This window comes from Homalodisca vitripennis, unplaced genomic scaffold (assembly GCF_021130785.1).
Source record: "Homalodisca vitripennis isolate AUS2020 unplaced genomic scaffold, UT_GWSS_2.1 ScUCBcl_5045;HRSCAF=11567, whole genome shotgun sequence".
In the NCBI taxonomy this organism is placed as follows: domain Eukaryota; kingdom Metazoa; phylum Arthropoda; class Insecta; order Hemiptera; family Cicadellidae; genus Homalodisca; species Homalodisca vitripennis.
Window position 1 is genome coordinate 38,249 of NW_025781173.1, and position 20,324 is coordinate 58,572.

At 33.3% G+C, this 20,324-nt stretch overlaps 1 protein-coding gene across 1 annotated transcript; it reads left to right on the forward strand.

Annotated features, from left to right (window-relative positions):
• Nucleotides 1–4,863: 4,863 nt before the first annotated feature.
• LOC124373204 (grpE protein homolog 1, mitochondrial-like) lies at nt 4,864–16,028 on the forward strand. Its single transcript, XM_046831604.1, has 6 exons — nt 4,864–5,178; nt 8,374–8,536; nt 10,285–10,398; nt 11,309–11,431; nt 14,478–14,561; nt 15,812–16,028. Exons 1-6 carry the CDS (start codon nt 5,102–5,104, stop codon nt 15,926–15,928), a joined length of 678 nt encoding a protein of 225 aa, XP_046687560.1. The 5' UTR covers nt 4,864–5,101; the 3' UTR covers nt 15,929–16,028.
• The last annotated feature ends 4,296 nt before the right edge of the window (nt 16,029–20,324 follow it).

Genomic DNA, 20,324 nt, shown 5'->3' on the forward strand with positions numbered 1-20,324 from the left:
TATATTTCTCTTAGCTTATCACATTTAAAATCAAATGCCTGGCAAATAGATCTTAGTCAGTGTCAGCCATACACCATAATAAAGACTCTAAAATAAAGACTCAGAAAGTGATGGTAACTCTCAGCCCCTTTATCTAGTTGTCTGACGGTGATATAAATATTATTTATATGTCTGACGATCGGTTATACCAGGAACAATAATCTGATCTAAGAAAACATTCTTGTGGTATGTTTGAAACCTTTTGAAACCCTTCCATTTCTTAGCATGGTGCAATTCATTTATTTCTCAGGAAATTCCTCTATCGACTTTAGAAAAACTAAGTTTTGTATACAGTGAAAAATGGCTTGTGGCTCCAGGACTAATATCAAGGTTTCTCAGACTTTTTAACACCAATTGGCACAACTTCCAGCCAACCATAAAGAATGTTAACAGATTTCAAATTATTCAGGTATGGGTATAGTAATAAAATCAACAGAATATAATTCAACTTTATGTCAAATACACAGATCGTCAATCAAAATTAATTAAATTAACCGTTATTGTTCACATCACTTTAATGCGGGTCCAAGCTTCTGCAAAATGTCTTTCTTTTAAGTATAAATGTACTACCATGGTTTTGCTGAGGTTCAGAGGTATATGCAAGATTTCACTCGACCCTACAGCACAATCAGTGGCTGAGTGTAGAAATAGATCTGTCACTTCTATAATCAGTAGAGATATCATCAACCTAAAGCTGGACATCATAGTTTATTCTGCATACAAAAACATATCGATGGAGAACATTTGCAGAGCTTAGACAATACAGGATCATTAGTCCTTGAGTTTATTCTCAATCTAAAAAGGCAAGATCATGATAGTGCCAATCTAGACAATAGACAGTTTCTTTATTCATGTACATAGAGTTACAGAATTGGCGTCAAGTAGGTAAAGGTAAAAATTTAGAATATTAGTCAGCAATGTAGAAAACAGTGGATAAACCATTTTAAGCACTATGATTAATGGTTCCTCCAGTTTATAAATTCTTCAAGGGAGTAAAATGTCCTCTGTAGAAACCATTCTTGGAGTTTCTTCTTGAAGCATTTCTGTCCACTGTTTATTTCTAGATGGTCTGGAAGAATATTGAAGAGTTTAGGTCCTGCACAGCTTGGCTTCCTCTTGTACAAAGCAAGGCGATGAATTGGCAGAGCATAGGTCATGGGGTTCCGGGTGTTGTAATGGTGCATTTCTCCCAGCCTTGTAATGTTCTGTGAGACAGCATAGCAGATCACTTCTGTCACAAACAGAGATATCACAGTCAAAATTTTAAGATTTTGAAAAGCTTGCCGGCAATTAGCCTTTGGGTCTAGTCCTGCCAATGTTCTCACAGCTTTCTTTTGAAGTATTAGTACCCGTTGGAGATTCCCGATGGAAGAGTATCCCCATACCACTAATCCATATCTTAGATGTGCTTCAAAGAGTGAGAAATAAGCAGTTTTTGCTGTGTCCAGATTGCTCATTTTTGTTATTCTTTTTAATACATATAGACTACTGCTGAGCTTTCTGCAGAGTTGGTCTACATGTGGAGTCCAGGTTAGATTGTTGTCAATGATGATTCCTAGGTAGTTAGCTTCATTTTTCAATTCAATATCTGGCAAGCCATGTATTACTGCACTTGCTCTTCCTAAGTTCAGTTGTTGGGTTTTGCATTCATTTAATATAAGATTGTTTTTGTGACAATAATTCTTTTCCATGTCCAGGGCTACAAAGGAAGATATTTCAAGTTCTGGTATTTGTTTCTCGGCCACCAGCAAGGCTGTGTCATCAGCATACATCATGACTTGGCAGAACTCTTGTAGATATTTTGGGAGGTCATTGGTTAACAGAATAAAAAGCATTGGTCCAAGAACTGAGCCTTGGGGAACACCTCTGTCAATTAAAAGTGGTGGCGATCTAGTTTTATAAATTGTATTGTTTAATATATATGCTATCTCTACTGTTTGTGATCTGCCTTTTAGATAACTTGACATCCACTTTCCAGAGATCCCTCTTATCCCCATGTTCTTCATCTTTTCTAATATAAGATCATGCTCCAAGCAATCGAACGCCCTACTGAAATCCAGGAAAAATGCACTGATGGCAGTTCCTTCCTATATTTCATTCAGCACAAGCTCAGTGAAATTTATTATGGCAGAAGTTGTTGATCTGCCTTTGAGGAACCCATGTTGCTGGCTTGTGATGATGTTGTTTACTGCCAGGTGGTTCAAGAGTCTGACAAGGACAATTTTCTCAATTACTTTGGACATTGTTGATAGGAGGGATATGGGGCGGTAGTTATCGATTGAGGTGCTCGGATTCTTTTTGAGTTTAGGAAAGACTTTTGCTAGTTTTAATGCTTTGGGAAAAATTCCTTGGGTGAAAGATAGGTTTATGATGAATGTAAGTGGAGGTGCAATTTCTTCCTTACAGTGTTTTAGTAGTATGGAGGACACTTTATCAATTCCAGAGGACGGTTTGGATTTAAGAGAAGATAATTATGGTGTTTGTTACATCGATGACTGATACTGGTAAAAAAGTCAAGTCAGGAACATAGTCAGTTTCTAGCTCATTTGGTTGTGGCCTTTGTTGTATCTGGCCAGCAGCAGTAAGAGTTTTCTCTACCACTGATACAAAGTGTTGATTGAAGTGCTGAGCAATTTCAAGCGGCTCCTCAATCAGTTCATTTTTGACTAGTAGTTGAAGGTTGGTGGAATATTTTGTATTTTTACACCTTTCATAGTTGATCACCTCCCAAAGGGTTGTTTGTTTTCACAGTTTTGAATGTAGTTCGATGTGATTTCTTTTCGCTTTTCCTTCAGTTTTAAGTCGTATTTCCTTTTTCTAGCAGCTGTTTCTGTTTTATTTTCTTCTGAACCATGAAGTAGCATTCTGTCCAGTGCTTGTAAGTACAGTAGTTGTGTTTTAGTGTTTGTGTATCCTCATCAATCACTACACCAAATTTTCTTTTTTTCTTTCACCTTAAAGTTTTGGTAGGACATGCTGTATTCAAGGCTAAAATCAAAGTATTATTAAAGCTGTCATAGGCCTGATCAACTTCTATTTTGTTGTAAACGTCACACCAGGTTACGTTTGACAGTATAATTTTTAGTTGATTGACGTTTTCCTGATTATACTGTCGACGTGTTGAGGATGGGAGTTTCAAGTTCTGGGGTTGGACGTTGATTGTGCTGTTTGCGCTTTGTGATCCGACAGTCCTGTAATGATGACTTCTACGTTGATGTCTTTAGAGTTTAAGTTAGAGCATACCATGTCAATAAATGTGGCTGAGGTTGAGGTGACTCTAGTTTGGGGGTAGCTCTAGTATTTCGATGTTATGACTGCTCAATATATTTTCTAGTTTGTTTCTGTTTTGGTTTTTTGTAAGCATGTATATATTTATGTCTCCCATGATGATGGTAGGACATTTCCATGTAGGTATCTTGTCTAAGGTACTTGAGATTATATTCAGGGCATCTTCAAGGTTCGGACTTGGAGGTCTGTAGACGCCAAGAAGGTATACAATTTTCTTCTTCACTTTAATATTGACTGCATATTGTTCACAAATCAGTTCTTCAGAGCTTGTGTCTTTACTTTCTACTACATTTCCAAGTGATTCATGAGCATATACGGCCACTCCTCCTTTTCTCGAAAGCTTTCTGGAAAACCGCCCAATTAATATGTAGTCTCTTAGTTTGGTATGTAGAAGTTGGTAATCTTTTAGACTATGTTCTGTCAAGACTACAATATGAGGTTTTGTGGTGTCAAGTAAGTGGTCAAGCTGGTTTGTCTTGTTCATTAATAAGTCAATCTTTTGGTGGAGTATTTTTAGCTTTTTTAGAGGGTTTATACTTTTAGTTTCAGCTGGGAGTTTATGAAGATTCTTGTAAAGGTTTTTGGTTTCTGCGGATGTTTCAGTTTTGTTTCCAGTGTGTTGTCTCTAAAAAATTGTGTTTTTTGTTATGATCTGCCATGATGTTATAGTTTACAGCCATATGTTCTTTATAAAATGCAATATTACTGCTAAAGAAGTCATCTAGAGTTTGGTCCTCTGCTAATGTTTTTTGAGTTTAGGGGTGGATTGCAGTTGAGAGCAGATGAAGTTTTCAGACAGTCAGTTAGTCTGCTAGTTTTAAAAGTGGAGTTGGGTTTTGGGTGGTGAACATCTGCCTCCAGTACAATTATGTTGAAGTCCTCGTCATCACTTGGAGTGAAGTCCAAACTGTTAACCTGGGATCCTGTTACCTGTAGGGTTGTCATTTGGCTGGATACCTCTGTCAATGTTGGTGTAGACAGTTTTTTAGTTGGGGTTTGACTGGTTCCCCCCGTTAATCCTGTTTCAAGTAGAGTTGTCAATTGGCTGGATACCTCTGTCAATGTTGGTGTAGACAGTTTTTTAGTTGGGGTTTGACCGGTTCCCTCCGTTAATCCTGTTGCCTGTAGAGTTGTCGAGAGTCTAGGTTCAGTTGCCGTAGGGTTGTCAATTGGCTGGATTGCAAATGGTTCAGATAATTGATTATTTTTTAGACTTTTTGCATAAATTTTCACAATTATCTAAGGCTTAATCAATATTCATAGTCTTTAGTGGTTGTTATGGTACATGTAACCTATTGATTGCCTTGTATTTTCAATACAATTTTGAAACCTTCATCCAGTATTCCAATTAATACTTAATGGGAGAATCTAACTTTTTTTGTCGTACAAAAATTCTTTGAGTATCACTGAATGTTAACAGATTGCAACGTTGTAGAATCTATGACATTCCGTAAATCTTTTGTAGGTTAATCTACAGACAGCCGACATACTGCATTATCACAAATCAGCTGTTCAGTGTTCATATTTAATCTCTTGTTCATTCCGATTTTTGAGTTGATGTAATCCTCTTAAAAATGTGCTCATTTTGGATATAATATAAAATTATACAAAGATAAATTAATTTTTCTAAATTTTCGATTGTTTTTAGTTAAAGTCATAATAAAAGTCAACTGAATTTGATTTTTCTGAGTGATCTATTATTTTACGACTGGAAGAGCCGATCGGATTTTTGACTTTTTTGATTTTATAGTAAAAGAAGAGCGCGGTACTACCAATGAGTACTTCACGAATTTGCTACAGAGCTGGACGCTTTATTTTCGGAAACTCAAGAAATTTAGATGGAAGAATAAGGTATTTAAATATAAAACAATAATACACTAAATTAGATAAATTGTAGGCCTATAGTAATTTAGTATAGGTTACAAAGGTTGAGGTTATCTTTGGTTAGGATATTCTTGAAGAAAAGCTAATTTTTAAGATAAATACCGGTATTTATTTACAATACCGTGACCATGAAAAAATGGACTTTTTTTCATGGATTGGGCATTTATAGCCAAGTATTATTATCACAGGTGCATATAAACTGGGGGGAAAGTATATCATTGTATTATATTGATGCCTTTCGGGCATTATTGCATTAAAGATGGAAAATAACCGACAAAATTTTGTCGAACAACACTTAGAGGGTTAAGGGTCAGGGGCATCACGTGATCTGGGATTCGAATTTTGCAAGCTCGAGTTAATTTTTTTTTCTAAAAGAGCAAGCAGTGCGCAGCACTGTGCAGCGGGCAGGCATCGTTGACAGGATTAACGTCATAATTTCAGTAAAATTGCCAGAGGTACTATCAAAAACAGAGTTTTCAGAGGATTTCAAAAAATCGTAACTCCTTTAATTTTCATTGCCGACGAATTTTTTCTTCACTATTGTTTTCAGGAAAACTTGTAGTTTTCAGGAAAAAAAATGAACATACCTTTCCATGGTCACGATATTGTAAATTGATACCTAAATACCTTTTAAACTTTTAGGATTGATAGCCTAATATAATACAGTGATATAGGCCCACAACTTACAAGCCTTACTTATGGTTAATAAACAAATCCTTATGGTAATTTCTTTTCTTAGGGACTTTTTGTTGTAAGCTAGGTAGAGCCTTTATCTTACAGGCAGCAGGGGTAGACTTTAATAAGCGGCCTAAACTCGTTACTCGGTTGTTGTTATTGAACGTTTTGATGTTTTTATCTGAAGAAATAATTTGAAATTACGATTTTTTAACTTAGCATAGGGAACTTAGTTACTATAGTAATTTTAATGTAAACAATAAACAGTAAGAAGTAACTAATATTTTTAGACTTTGAAAATGGCGATGAATGAGGAAAATGTGTGAGATATTTGTCACAAGTGATGAAATTTGTATAAGTGGCTTCAACATGTGGGTTTGGCTCCTAATAACCTATGGGGAGAATTCTTTCCTCCTTCTCACAATAGCGGTTACTCATTGATATATAGCTGGGCAAGTTATTAATATTATAAGGTTTCTTTTATATCTAAGGGTACTTTGGGATTATACCGACCACACTAGTATGAAGAACACAAAAATAGAAATTTATAGAAACAAACATGATAGAACGAAAAAACAACTCTTCAATTACAAACTTACAAGCATTTCCAGGTATTGTGATCGGTATTGTTGTTGCTGTTATCTTATCTTTCTCGAGAATCCTGATTACGGCAGGCCGCGCGGCATCACGTGATTTGCACGGTACATAATTGCCTTTCCATTACAATTCAATTTATATTTCTGATTAGCCCCTCTAGAATTTGATATTTTACTGATAGGTACTATCTCGAGGGATGTTTTTCTTTCGTCGACATCAGCGCGGGGCAGCACCGAAGGTGCTGCCAAAGCCCGCGCTGATGGCCGGAGGCACTCGCATTTTGGGTGGCGGAATGTGATCAAGAATAAAAACAAGTTTTTAGTGTTTTTTTAATAAAGAGTTTAGTTTGGTAAATGATTGTTTTTGTTGAATTTTTGTGTTTGGAGAAATGTAGAGGTAAAACACGGAAGTACAACAAAGCGATGCACCAGCTGAACGGGCGGCGAGACTGCAATCACGTTATCTACTAGACGCTCGACTTTGACCTCTGTCTGAGGATGGGGAGGGGTTTGCGATAAGACAATTCCTGTTTTATATTGACGAAATATTGTTCTACGCTAATCTAGTAATCAGTAGAAACGAAATGTGAAATAACGATTCATGTCTGGGTGTGGTCGGTATAATCCCAAAGTACCTATCTAAGTCTAGGCCATAATTGGTTTCATTATTTTGAAACGTTAGTTGAGTTTTTTTTTAAATTATAATGTACGATATTCTTCTTTCTGTATTTTATTAAAACTTAGGGTAGGGTACCATAAGCGGACCCGGTTTTTTATATCGAAATTGGCAAACTCAATCATAACCATCAATATAATCAATTGATACTAATTAATTATTTTAAACAATTAACTTACTGTAAATAATCTATATTAACAGCTGTAAACACTTTCAAATAATACACGTGAGGTAATATTTCAATTTTACATAAGTAACATTTGATTATTAAGAATGGCAGTCAATTTTAGAAAACTACACAACATTGCTTTGAAAGATAATGACATGTTTTTCATGGCTTCAACATGTAGGCACTCGTACCGAAAAACCCATTATTTGAAATTTGTGGGAAAGAAAAAAATGTAACTGTGAAAGGAGCAAATATTGTCGTCTTCAGTTTTCCTAATTTTGGTTATAATAATAATTTGTTTGATCACTGTTAGTATTAAATTCATATTTTTAATTTAAAACATACGGTATGTTTGTTGTTGCGGACTACAGATACTTTTATATCGATTGATAGTCTAGGATTTGAGATGCGAATGTTAGGTATCGATGATTACATTCTTCGATATAAAAAACCGGGTCCGCTTATCGTACCCCTAGCTACCCAAAACTTATTGTGTACGAATTGTACATATCGAAGTAGAATAATATATGAATTGTACAATAAAAACAACTGAATAACGAATGTAGGCCGTTTATTAAAGTCTACCCAGCAGCAGTATAATAAGCATCCAATACTCAAGTGATCCATAATATCGGATCATTAATCAAAATAATTTAAATGCTATAAGATAAATTTGTTTACCCTGTTTAATAATTATAAGTACCATAACTTAGTTTAAAGAAAGTTTTATTATTTTATATAATCTAAAATGCATATATAAAACTATAGCTGTACAATAATACTATCTTAAAAGTCTATAACATAATTCAGTTCGACATGATTGAACCAAAGTAATTTAAACAAAGTTAAACGACATGTGTGGTATTTTCATAATGGGCGTTAGAGACGGGATATACTAACTTTTAGCTGTATTTTAGCTTTTTGGCTGTATTTTAATTTGTGTTTAAAGTTTGAGGTGTTGGTTTATCTAATTGCCAAATGTAAACAAAATCTAAATTTGAGGATTCATTTAACTGTTAATCATAATAGAATTCTATTATTTGCAGCTTTTTCTTGACACCTGGTGGAAGAAAAACATTAACTACAGCCACGGAAGAAAAAACTACATCAGAAAACACACCTAAAACTGACGCTTCCGATTCAGGTCCCAATATTGAGGAACTCTCCAAGCAGATACAGAGTTTGACTGAAGAAAAAACATCACTTGAGGTTTCGTATTCGATTTAATTGTGTATTTGGTTGTTAAATATTAACTGAGTCATTTGGTTTTAAAACCAGATAGATGAAATTTGTTTGATTCTGGTTACAATATTTTCTGCTTTTTGGCATTATAATGTACGTGTTTAAAGACTTACATTTAAAATCCAGTATATTTCATTCATTTAAATGGTGTGAAAACTAGGTTGGTTGCAAACCCAGTTAGATGCAGAAATCGGTTTCAAAAGCAGACAGATCGTGGTAGTGTTATTTCCACAAGGCTGTTGACTATGTACTATCACCATAAGTGGCTATAATTTACTTGGAACCATAATTTCATTATCAGAAAAAGAACTACAATTGGAGAAATCTTTGAAAGCACTCTTAGTTCTACTGGACAGTGGCATTTCAAATTCAACGCTAGCAAATGATTCAAATTCAAAAGATGCTAAAAATATGATGTTATGATAAGATAAATTTTTATTGTGTAATGGATTGTTAAACTAGATTACTTCATAATTTGAATCAATTGTATAATTGTTTGAATTGTTACTTTACTAAATACTATGATTTACTTGGAAAAGTTTTTTTTACTGTATTAGTTTTTAGTTCCTTGTAATAAATTACTAACATAGTATTTTGTCTAACATAGCCTATACAAAAAACTTCTTTTCTAACATATGAAAAACAAAATAGATTTGAAAGAGATTTATAAGACTTTATTGAAAAATCACTTGTGTGAAACTGAATGAATTCTACCAAGAAATTTACTTAGGCTTCCTCCCCCTTACTTCATAGCCAGTTCCCACTACTTACCAAAGCGAGAGAAGAAAATGGCGGACAACAGTCATTGAAACCTTTACTAAATACAACGTTCTACGGGTTGGCACATTACATAACTTAATATAAATTTAATGTTTATAATTACACTGTCAGTGGCTGGAACAAAAATTATCCATAATCATCACAACATCATAGTAGGATATTTTTGGCGGTAGATTTGAAAATCATAACAATGAATTATAGATTTACACGTAGACTGTCCAAACTGAACTTTTTCATCAAAAATACAAAACGGCTCCAGCAAGACACATATACTAGGTGAAAGTACACAATATACACTACAAAATGACATAATACATCTGGTTTTTTGTGCTGGGAAATGTTTTATTGAGCTACCAATGAGTTTGTAATTGTATAATTTGCACGTAGACAGTCCAGACTTTCTGTTTTTCACAAAAATAAAAAATGGCTCCAGCATGACAACATATACCATGTGATCATACCAGGTGCCGGACTGGTTCCAATCCTCTGTGCTCGTGAATGTGGAGGTTTTTTTGTGCGAGACTACTGTCTGGCCCTTTAGCCACAAGCTCTATTTACTAATACTGAAAGTAGAGTAAGGTGCATTGAATAGGGTTAATACTCCTTCTGCAACACAAGCATGAGTGACATTCCAGCTGCCTTATTTTTTTCAAATGATATAAATAGTACACATTGAGTGATGTTCAGTAAATTCAGCCAAACTAACCTTTGGTTCAGAAGTCTCTGAAAGTGGGTTTAAAACAATGAAATGCAATGTCTTGTATGTTAATGGAAAGCTATGTGCCACATTTACACTATTTATTGATTTATATGATGTTTTTATGTACATCAGTTTTGTTCAAAATTGTCCAGCTAAAGAAGAAAATTGTATAATATTTTTATTAAGACTAAATAACTGATATAAGACTAAATATTGCTATTCTTTTTTTATATAGGACAAGTACAAAAGGGCTTTGGCAGAAGCAGAGAATGTACGGAGGATAAAAACTGCTGAAGTTGAAAAAGCCAAAAACTTTGCAATTCAAGGTTTTTGCAAGGATTTAATTGAGGTTTGTAATATGTTTTTACATTTAAATCAGGAATTTGTGGTAATGTTTTACTTTATTATTAGGCTGTTTTGTAGCTTTTAAAATTAACTATGATTCAAAACGAGGAACAGTCCCTAATATAATGTTAGAGGCTATTTTTTGTCAAGAATCTAACAAAGAATACTATTTGCAATTGAAGTAGGCCATACAAACATTTTAAAACTAATTTTATGTTGTGAAATTTTAAAGTTTTTTTTAAATGAAAATTTGTTGAAAACATTAACATTTGAGGGGAGAGACTTACCAAACTTCAACATACAATATAGGTTCTTTGTATTCCATATGTGATTTGTTTTACTACCTCTAGAAGACAAATCTTAATTGATTGCAAGTAATTTAAAGGTCATTTAATGTTTTTGAAATTAATAAAACTAAACTTAAAGTGTGTCTACTGATGCATACAACTTTTAATAAGTAGATAGGGAATGCTCCAAGGATCAATATTGAGACTAATTTTTAAAGAAAAGTTTAGTTGAATTTAGAAATAAGGCAGTACAAGGAGTACATGTAAATATATTTATACTCAGTACTCTGATTTTGTAGTAAAAAAATCTATATTTGCTGTATACCTTGCATAAATTACTCAGAACAATTTCAGGAAATTCCTGAATCACAACACTATTAAAATTAAAAAAAAAAAAAAAAAAAAAAAAAAAAACTGCTGGCACTGATTTCCCAAAAGGAGGCCTTTGTACATTAGACCAGTAAAACCTACAAATCTGCATGCTAGGAAGTATGAAGTGAGCGAATCAGATATTTTGTACCTTTTAGCTCCCTCAGTCAAGAACACTTCTCTAACTTTTATTGTGACTTGCAATATTTTACAGGGAATTCAAAAGTGCTTGCTACAATTATGTTGTGTTTGTTACAGGTTGCAGATACTCTCAACAAAGCTACGGAGTGTGTTCCACAAGAAGAAATTTCAGAAAACAGAAATCCTCATTTAAAGAATCTATATGATGGGCTAGTATTGACAGAAAATATCTTGCAAAAGGTAATGTTCTTAAAAAAATAAAATGTTGAACACTTTTTTAATATACAGTTACTGAGAGAGATGGTGGTTGCACACTCAATACAAATTGCTGTTTAAAATTTCTGCACTCTGGACGTATTCAGTTAAAAATGTCAAAATTTAAGGATTTTACAAATTTATTTTGTATGTGATATTAATGTTTGATGTATTTTTTAGATAATAAAACAGACTATTAGTACAATAGCTCATATTTAAGCTCTCAAAATAGTAAAAAATTAATTTTATATATGTAAGCAATTTTGGGTTTAAAATAAACTTTGAAAATAATCTTAAAACAATAAGTACGAGGCATATGCGCAAAGTAAGTGTACTGAGGCTCTCATGGCTGGAGGGATTTTATTTTCAACATGTTGCCTCCTACACTGCTGATATCCCTCATATAGTTTGAACTTGTATAAGGGATTAAAAAATAGTACATTTTAAAACTATGCATTTCACAAAGTTAAGTTTGTTAGCAACATGTATAGAAAATGTTATGATCTTATATTCAGACCGTTGTCCGAAGTTTTCTTCAAAAAGTGTCATCCTGATTTTTGGTCTAATACCAAGGAATAAGAACTTCATATATTAATAATAGCTGTTATATTGCATTTTAGATTATGCATTCATACTAACTTTACTCTAAAGCTGACAGACATTCACACAAAATACTAAACACTATACATTTACATTAAACTATTTACATTTCAATTTTATAAAATTGTGAATGTGCAGGATGCTTCGTGAAGCTTAAACTTTGTACACAAGACATAGACAAACACATAGAAAAATCCAAAGATGTATAAACTTGTTTTTACAATTTCAACGAGGTTTAAAAAGATTATCTTATAAAGCTGTTATTGGTCTCTTTAGTTTAATGCAGTTTCTTGGCAATTAAATGCAAATAACATATTTTAAATAATTTCATAGCCAAATATATCAGACAGAAGCATTGAAAAGGTTAAATTGTAGGAATAGGAGTATGTGTCTAATATGTAGCATGAACTCAATCTAATGAGTGTGAACAACTCAGATCGTCTAAATAAGATTAGGATGACAGATTGGTCTTGAATTTCACGTTGATGTTATATTTTCAAGATTATTCCTCCTTAACCCTCTCCCGCTTGCAAAGCATGAATCGGCATGGCCACCACATAGCCACTGCAGCTTAAAGGCACAGATCGGCACGCACTGCTTTACCCACTAGAGCCGATAAGTGCTGCTCTTGAGTAGCAATATTTTGTACTACTACGGGTTGTTTGCTATCAGGAGACCATTTACTTTACTTTTACAGTAGATTTATTCCATTATTGGAATTCCAAACAATGGCGGGTTGTAGTCGTACACTTCGTGACAGTGAAATCGATCTCGTTATTAGTAGTGATTGCGACGATTCAAGTGAGTGTAGTGATGTATCAGAGCCTTGTGAAGTTGTTGGTGCATTGAGGATGTAGTTCGGAGTGATCACAGTGGTAGTGGTAGTGACGGCGAGCCAGACAATGACCTTCACCAAGTAACTGCGCAACAAACAGCTCCGCGCCACCGGCGCCCAGCTGTCTGTATGCTTATAATAATTAATTATATAAATATAATATTATTAATTATATATATAATTATAGTTAATTACAATGACAGAACGTGTGTAAGTTGAGGCATCGCGTATTTTGACCGAGCGCGACCGGCAGAGCAAATTAATTGAGGTTAGAAGCACCGTGAGCACCTGGAAACAATGCAAGCGGGAGAGGGTTAAATTAGATCTAAAGTTAACAACGATCTAAGAAAACATATTTTATGATGCAGGCCAGTGTTATAAGGGTTGCTATTTACATTTCTGGCTGAGTACCGAGTTTTAAACAGTGTTGTTAATAGACTACTACTGGGTTTATTTGCTGTTCTCAGAACTGCTCAATGACCTGCACACATATACTGTGTCTCTCGCCTACCATGATCAACTTCAGTAACATCGTCATTTTCCTAACTTCAGTCAGAATCTCCTGGTTTGTCACATTAGGTTGTTGTTTGAAATATTGGTCCGCATTCTGATCTGCAAAAATTACACTGCTGAATGCTCACAACGCATCTAGACAAATAAATAATGATAAACGTCAAATAAAACAAAAACATCTTTATCGTTATTAATTCCTTCGTTACTAATTCCTGCCATACCGACTAAACCACAATCAAAATAGAAAATAAAAATAAACTTGCTGTTGCAACTTTAAAAACGCCATTGATGAAACTAGAAAACAATAATGTTTTGTTTCCAACGTCCAAGTAAAACATCACCATGTGCTTTCATCATAGTTCCTTGGATTTGGCCGTCAGAGCATATTAGCAATTAAACAGCACTACTGTGGATTTTTAGTAGTTCACTACTAGAGGCCAATCAATATAGAGGTGGTGGTGGTGATGTATGTACTAGAGGTCATTTTAGAGCTGTCAGGCGTCGTGTAGTGAAGCAGCTGTTTGGAACATGATAGCACGGGTGTAGCAGTTGAACGAAAAAGTAAGATCACCTGTGAACACGGGCATGACAGTCAAGGGATTAACCCAGACCCCATGAACCAGCCTTGTTTTTTTAATAATGAAAATTGTGTACAGAAAATGGAAAAGGCATAGATTTTTTTATGGTCTGAGGGCATGAGTTTATTAAGGAAACTATTGTAAATGTGCTTCAGTGAGAAACAGTCTACACACAAGCATTGCGCAGCGCAGCTAAGCCATCTCTGACCATAATGTCTAGTCACACTATGATGATAGTTGTTCGTTCAATCTGTATTAGAAGCTATAAAGTCATTTTTCTTTAGTCTCTCAAGCTAGTATTTAAAGACAGCAATGTTGTAATTGTCATAATTGTAATTAAAACAAACTAGTCATGAAATATTATGTCTGTTGTAATAGTGGGTTTCGGATTGTTCCTGAAGGTCCTCTTACAATCCGTTTCCAGTTTCTTTATTCAATTCACAGCCTGTAATCCACAATGTTTTGTTGAACTGTTTAACCGATGTTTATGCAATTTCTGTTGTAGGTTTTCAAAAAACATGGTCTAGCACAATGTAATCCAATTGATGAAACGTTCGATCCTAATTTCCACGAGGCTCTCTTTCAACAGGTACATTAAATTGTTTTAATTTCTGTAAGAGTTACAAAATAAGAGTTTGATTTGTAATTATTAATTCAATAGTTTTTTATGGTATCTTTTATTTCTTTCATTAATGTTTCAGATACATGGTAGCTAACAATCCTTGACGAAAGAACTTAATTGCATTGTATAAGAGCACAACCTAGTTTTTCATGAAATCAATCTCGTAAGAAATGAGTTGATTGAAAAGATTGCTAGTATTGTTGAGGATAGAAATAGAAAGGATGACATATTTATAAATACCAATACTTTTTCATAGATCAGGATATTAAATGTGACCTGTAATAGATTTAACATGTAATATTTTTAACCTTTTTGCTACTCATTTTAACTTAACAAAACCTAGCACAGCTGATGATCAATTTTTTCAGAGGTAATTTTCTCAACCGATTTAATGGAAAATTGTGTTCTTATACAATACAAATTGGTTTTCATCCTCCAGAATAAAGACTTGTAGTTAACTAATAATTTGTCTGCTATTATTTAGTGAAAATGTTAGCATTAACTGCATGTGTATATTTAATTAATATTCTAATATAATAAATATTCTCATAACATTGAACATAAAATTATTGTACTTCTTCTCATACCAAAACAAGTATTCATTGAAAGATTTTGTTTGTTTAAAGTTGTAGATTGTAAAGGAGCATTTTGTTTGAGTTGCAAATTTCCGGTTTGCTTTAACAGTTGTTCTTATTCAGGGATGCTACAGGTCAGGGAAAAAAAACAGGACTGGAAATCAGGGAAAAGTCAGGGAATCCGGTCTCAAGTCAGGGAATTTCGACGTTGGTCAGGGAAAAATATAAAATCCCTTTACACAAATAAACTCTGTAATTTCTATGTGCTACTAATTACTTATGGTGCAGTGTTCTAAAGTATTTTACTTCTGTGTTGTAAAAGATCATTTAAGTCTTTTTGTACGTATTAAACTGTGTTCACTTTATTTTTGTTATATTTGCCAACCTGTTAGCCTCAACACCGCTTTTTTCCACCCATTAATTGCCAAAAACCCTGGGGATTGCGTCGAAAAAAGTCAGGGAAAAATGAAAAGTTTGGTCTGGAAATCAGGGAAAAGTCAGGGAATTTCATTATTGGACTCCTGTAGCAACCCTGTTATTCTTCAACGTAAGTGTATACACAGACAATGCTCATAGATGGTAACTCTAAAGGTAAAATAATCAGTGATGAGCGTAAAGGTATAATAATCGTGTTTGTTGCAGGAAGTGGAGGGGAGACCTCCGAATGTTGTGGTTGTCGTCTCGAAGATTGGCTATACACTGAATGGACGTTGCATCAGACCAGCTCTAGTCGCTGTATCCAAGCAGAAAAGCACATAGTTGAACTGAAATTAATTACATTCTCATGTATTTATATTATATTTACTAATTGCCGGTACTTGTAAAATAAAGGTAGTTAATCATTCCTTTGTTACAAAAACATTTTATTACATTTATTAAATGTTTCCCACAATACAAAAGTCCTATCCATCCATTCGTGTATAACATTTTTAGTATGGCCTATGTTTAAAAAGTCACATTGAAACTTGAGAAGGTGGATTAGATTTTAGGATACTGGTGATGTTTCCAACACAACTTTATTACAAGGGTTGTATATGTATACTTCGAGAGATTCCATACGGGCCCTGAGAAGCGCGACAGGGGAGTGGTGTGGTACGGAGTGGGAGAAGCCGTCAAAAGAGGGGAGGGATTAATCCCGCCGCGCCACAAAGCTTGCCACTGTCACTTGTCAGTGAGCTGGATCTGCGTGCTGCGTACGATTATTTAAACACATGTTAGACAAATTTTACATTGGCAGTATAGCATACTTCTAATAGTAACAATTAAAATCCTCCAGTACTTTACATCCCTCATTACAACTGTCGTCAGTCCAGGCTTTAGGGGTTGCATGAGTCGTATGGATATAACTGTCATCCATATAAATAATGGGTCTGTTCTCAGATCTGTACTGAGTAATTTAAAGAAAAAATTCCTCTTTTCTCTCGAATGTTAATTTTTTCTACCAATACTTTTCTGTCATTAGTCTAGTCTTCTTCCATCTAAAATAAATTTTCTTTAAAATGCTTCGAAGAGAGAAAGAACTACCTTTAAAATTAATTATACTTTTCAGAACAGATAGCAGAGATTTTATTGTTGGTATTTCGCCATGAATTCTGTGAAATTTATTTATAGAAATCAGAATCAGAATCAGAATCAGAAACATCTTTATTCATATTAATACACATGGTGTACATAAGAATGGTGTCAATCCAATATAATAATAACATTATTAACATTAACATCATTGTTAACAATAGTAACAGGTCACAATTCATTATATAATACAATAGTTTCATACTAAAATTATTAAAATTACAAATGAAAATTTAAAAATTAAAGTTAAAGAAACAAAAATGTAATAAAACTGTTTTTATCCATGTTTTCCACTATGGATTTCAAAAAATTCAGAAAACGAATACAGGGGAAGGTTAGTTAAATATATTTTTAGTTTAACATTGAATAAATTATTATTTTCCAGTAATTTTATGTAGTTTGGCAACAAGTTGAAGAATTTAGCTCCCATGTATTTTGGTTTTTTACAAAAAAATTCCAAATTATGTCGGATGACTGCCATATTATTTCTATTTCTTGTATTATATGAGTGGTTTTTACCACATTTTTCAATATCATTTATTCGATTTTTTACTGACATTATAGTGTCATATATGTATGCACTATAGACAGTCATGATTTCTAATTGAGGAAAGTGGTTTTTTACGGATTCATTCCATTGTAAGCCGAGCATAATACGAATTGCCTTTTTTTGTACAGTTAGGATTGAATTTAAATTTCTAATTGAAGTTGATCCATATAGGGCAATACCAAAAACAATATGTGAATGAATATGAGAAAAGTATACTGACTTCAAAGTATTGTTTGTACATAATTTTGATATTCTTCGAAGAGCATAAAGACCAGAACCCATTTTTGAAAGTACACTGTCTATGTGTTTATTCCATGACAATGAGCTATCCATTGTTAATCCCAGAAATTTTACCTCCTCGACTTTTGCTATAGAAATTTGATCCATTCGTATACTAGGATTACTTTTGTTTCTACACCGGTTAGTATTAAATTCAATATAGTTTGTTTTGGTTGGATTTAGAATTAAATTATTTTCTTGGAAAAAATTGATTTAAATTGGATAGACTAAGAAACGCATCCATTTCAATGTCATACTTAGTTGGTGCGCTTATTCGCAGAGTGGCATCATCAGCATACAAACATAATTTTTCCAATTCAGGAAGACCTTTTAGGTAGCAGAGAAATAGCAGAGGTCCCAATATGGAACCTTGAGGAACCCCAAAAATGGTTTGTTTTAAATTTGATTTGTAGTTGATACTAAAATTATTTTTAGTGTTTTGGTGAGCTATTTCTACAAATTGTTGCCTATTTTGTAAGTATGATTTAAACCAATTGTATTCATTTTCTTTAATACCTAGTAATGCTAATTTAGACAGTAATGTGGTGTGACAAACACTATCAAAAGCCTTATGTAAGTCCATGAACACTCCTATCACTTTATCTCCTCTATCAATAGAATCAATCACGCCTTCTAGAAACTCAGTGGCAGCTGTGACAACAGATTTCCTTTTTCTGAAGCCGTGTTGTATGTTATCAATTAAATCATTTTCTTCTAGATAACTGATCAACTGATCAGCCATTGCCCGCTCAAATATTTTTGATATAACTGGTAGCAAAGCAAGTGGCCGATAATTTGCAGCATCCATCTGATCGCCTTTTTTGAAAAGAGGTTTAATTTTTGTTATTTTAAGTTTTTCTGGAAAAATTCCAGATAATAAGGAAGAATTAACTATATGAAGCAAGGGATCAATTAGAAATTCCATTACACTTTTAATTACATGTACTGGTATGTCATCATATCCAGTGCTATAACTGTTATTTAAACTGCTAATAATTTTTACTATATCTTTTCTATCAAGTAATCTACATTTGAACTGATTTGTATATTCTTGTATATTAAAGCTTGAAGTGGTTAAATTAATGTTTAAATTTACTTTGTCCCTAATTATGTTAATATAATACTCATTAAAAACTTCACAAACTTTTTTAGGATGTGTTATTGTAATATTGTTGTGCCTTAGTTGTATGTTTTTTATGTTTAATTTAGGCTGACCAATTTCGGAATTAATAATTTTCCAGGTATCCCTTTGACAATTTTTGGATTTTTTAATTTTTTGTATCATAGTAACTTTGTTTTTCTTGTATAATTTTCTTTTTAAAAAGGTTGTATTTATGTTTGATGAGCTCAATATTTCTTTGTGATTTATTTGTTCTGGCCAGATTACTTTCATGGATTAAATTCCTTTTTTCTATTTTTAAATCTTCAGTAAACCAGGGTTTTTTATCTAAGTGTTTACGAACTTTTACTATTGGAAAAAAAGTATTAAAATATTGTAAAAATATACAAATAAATATGTCATATTTAAAATTATCATTAGCTGTATATAGTTGTAACCATTTCTCTAAGCTTAATGCTTGTTTAAAATTTGTCATATTTTCATCAGAGAAAATCCTGGAGTATTTGAATTCATAGTTTGGTGGCTTTTTTATACTAAAGGTATGATCGTATACCCTAATGAGCTGACCATCGTGATCCGACAACAACGTATTCAAGCACTCGACTTGTATCTGTGATTGTTTAAAATTTGTTAATACATTGTCAATAGCTGATTGTGTATTTCTGGTGATCCTGGTGGGAAAGTCAACCAAGTATTTCATATCATACTGTTTTAGAATTTGCTCCAATTTTTTCCGAGAATTATTTTTTTCTAAGGTATTGATATTAATGTCTCCAGATATTATTATGTATTTATACTTATTAATTAGGATGCTTAAGAGGTAGTTCAACTTTCCCATAAATATATCTATGTTTTCACTGATTGGAGACCTATAAATTCCCCCCAACAATATTTTTATTTTTCCAAACTGAATTTCAACCAGACACAATTCAAAGATTTGATCATTTAAAAGGGATTTAATAGCCGGAAACATAATTTTTTTTACCTTCATAATGTTTTTTGCTAAAATAATTACACCTCCTCCCGTCATACTATCTCTAGAATAGTGAGCATAAATGTTATAGTTAAGGACATTAAGTCTGTTAATTTCATCTATTTTCATTTTGTGTTCTGTAATAACTAATATGTCTGGTTTTATTTCGTCAATTGTAATTTCTAATGAATCAATTTTGGGAATTAAAGAATTTATGTTTTGGTGAAATATTGTTATACCAATAGGAGTGTTCTCAACATTATTCATTACCCTAGTAACATCCATACTATTGAAATTATCATTAAATGAAGCATTGTGCACAATGCTTTCACAGATTTCTACATATGGATCCTCCATACATATGGGTCCACCATTACTAGAACTAATTTTTAAGCTAACAGTTTTGACATGGTCTTGAAAGTTAACTTCATTGTTTACATGGCTTAATGGTGTTCCTCTAAAAAAAGATTTTGGCTGGAGGGTGAAGGATGTGCTTGAGTCCGTTTGTTTGCATCCACAGCTGGACTTTTCTGATTTTTTGTGGCTTCAGCATAGCTGTCCTCCCCTGGCATTGTTTTGGCTTGTGTTTGGCCGCAAAGATCACTAGCCGATTTTCTATGTTCCTCTGATTCCAGAGATGGGTCCTTTTTACTAGATATTA